Source organism: Peromyscus leucopus, chromosome 3 (assembly GCF_004664715.2).
Source record: "Peromyscus leucopus breed LL Stock chromosome 3, UCI_PerLeu_2.1, whole genome shotgun sequence".
NCBI lineage: Eukaryota > Metazoa > Chordata > Mammalia > Rodentia > Cricetidae > Peromyscus > Peromyscus leucopus.
The window spans coordinates 85,215,841-85,218,049 of record NC_051065.1 but is presented as its reverse complement, the minus strand read 5'-3'; the positions used below and the strand labels follow the sequence as shown (position 1 = coordinate 85,218,049).

Here is a 2,209-nt window from a genome sequence, read left to right as displayed (position 1 = left end):
GTAATGTATGCAAAATAAAGATATGTAGACATGTGGAAATAGATGTAACTGTGTACAGAGATGTATGGCCATATATATGCAAAGCAAGATGTGTAGCTAAATGCATAGAATGTAGCAATGTAAAGGTTTGTAACTGTGTGGAGACAGAAAGAGTCAGAGACCATTTTTAAGAAGAAGTAAAAGAGAAAGTTACCATCAGAAAGAGTGTATTTTTTATTTTTCCATCAAATAGAAAAAGTCCAGTCCTCACCACCTTCATGGATTTTTTCACATACCGTGGTGGGGACTGGAGGCTGGACCTTCCAGTTACCGATACTCTGGAATATCAATTTTTCATCAATACCACTTCTGGAAACATATTTAAGACAATCGTTTACTTTCCCTGATTTCATGTAGAAAAGTCTATGTTCCACTTCATACAGTGAGAATAAAAGTCATATGAGTGTGGTTCAATATTGTTCGGTTCTTATAAGCAGAGTGATGGACATAAGAGCCAATAGAATCCTATTTGAAGTGCTGCAGACACATGAGAGCGTCAACACCCACTGCTGGAATTTCAAGACACAACAGAGGATTATGGCTAAGTAGGCTTCCCTCTCTCTGACACTTGTGTTGTAGCTTTTGCTAGAAACCCAGGAATGCTTTCTGCTGTCAGCTTCTCTCAATAATAATCTCCTGATTTTTCAATACTGGAATGTAGAGTTAATTTTCTGTATATAAAGAACATATGCTGGAATATCCACAGAACCTTTCACTCTTCTGTGTGAGTCCCAAGTGGAGACACAATTCATAGTCCTCATAGGGAATAACTGTGTCCTCTGTTAAGAAAAGACATCTGTACTCTGTATTGCTGGAGATCAAGTGGAAGAATAATAGACTACAGAGAGGACTGGTTAGCCTCTTCTACCAACAACAACTACAACAGAAAAGAATCATTGTGAGCTATGTTAAAAAGGCTGTAACCTCTGAGGAACAGTTTCAGCGAGTGACTCACCAGGAGGAACATCTGGGGCAGCCAGGCCACATAGTTCTGCTTCCTTCAGGGTTTATGCTATGACTTGTATCACTGTGGAAGGAAGATTACTATACTGTTGACAGTAATAGGTTCCAATATCTTCAGACTGCACACTACTTATCTTGAGAGAAAACTGTGTGCCAGATCTACTCCCACTGAACCTAGATGGGACCCCATCTTCCAAGCTGTTTGCATGATAGATCAGGAGATGAGGATGTTCTCCTGGTTTCTGCTGATACCATGCTAAAGCATTGCCAATGTTCTGACTTTCCTGGCATGTCATAGTGACACTTTCTCCCAGGGACACAGACAGGGTAGCTGAAGACTGGGTCATCTGGATGTCACATCTGGCACCTGAGATTAGAAAATTGAAAATAAATTTGTATAGTTAATTCTATTAGAAAAGCCTTTCACAGAGATAATGAAATACTGACCAGATTCAGAAATTCATTTACAGAAATTAAAATTTCTTACCTATAATCCAGAGCAGCAACACCAGAGGCTGTGTGGGAGCCGCCATGTCTGTGCTGTGACTGTGTGAGGCTGACCCCAGCACAGATGTGACCTGACTATGAAGAAGGGGAACAGGTACACTCTGGGCACATGCAAATCAGCAATGGCAATTGGCCAAGCTGGTGACTTATTACAGCCTGCGGTCCTCTTGTGTTATCAGATCAGAAAGGCAGTACAGGTTTATTTGTAGGAATGTGCTCCTCTTTTGACAACAAAGAACAACAACACTGTAAGAGTTGTACTTTATTTTGATAGCTGTCATGTTCAATGTAGAATTTCTTTGATTACCACCGTGACAGGGACTGTCAGATATGGTATAATTCTAGAAAGTACATAAATCCTTACAAGATCCTTTCATAGGTAGCTGCAAATGTTTTTGAGACCATGCAGCTATTTCTTCTTTTCTATTTATTTATGAAATTGTATTTAATTAAGGCATTTCTCTCTTCCTTTCCTCTCTTTAAGTCCTCCTAATGCATCCCTTCACCATCCTTCAAATTCACGACCTATTTTTCATAACTTTATTATTTTATGAATATACTTGTGTATACATGAATATTCTTAAATATAAACTGTTAAGTCTATACAATAATATGTGTATGTATGCTTTCAGGGCTGGTCATTGAGCAGTGGGCAATCAATTGATGTGCTCTTTCCTGGGAAAGAGTCCCTCCCCTGCTC

At 39.3% G+C, this 2,209-nt stretch overlaps 1 gene segment (V, D, J or C); it reads right to left on the bottom strand.

The window, feature by feature from the left end:
* Window positions 1-323: 323 nt before the first annotated feature.
* On the bottom strand, window positions 324-1,557 carry LOC114687504. The segment is given in 2 exon segments: window positions 324-1,369; window positions 1,490-1,557. Coding segments are annotated over 2 exon segments (369 nt in total).
* Between the last annotated feature and the right edge of the window lie 652 nt (window positions 1,558-2,209).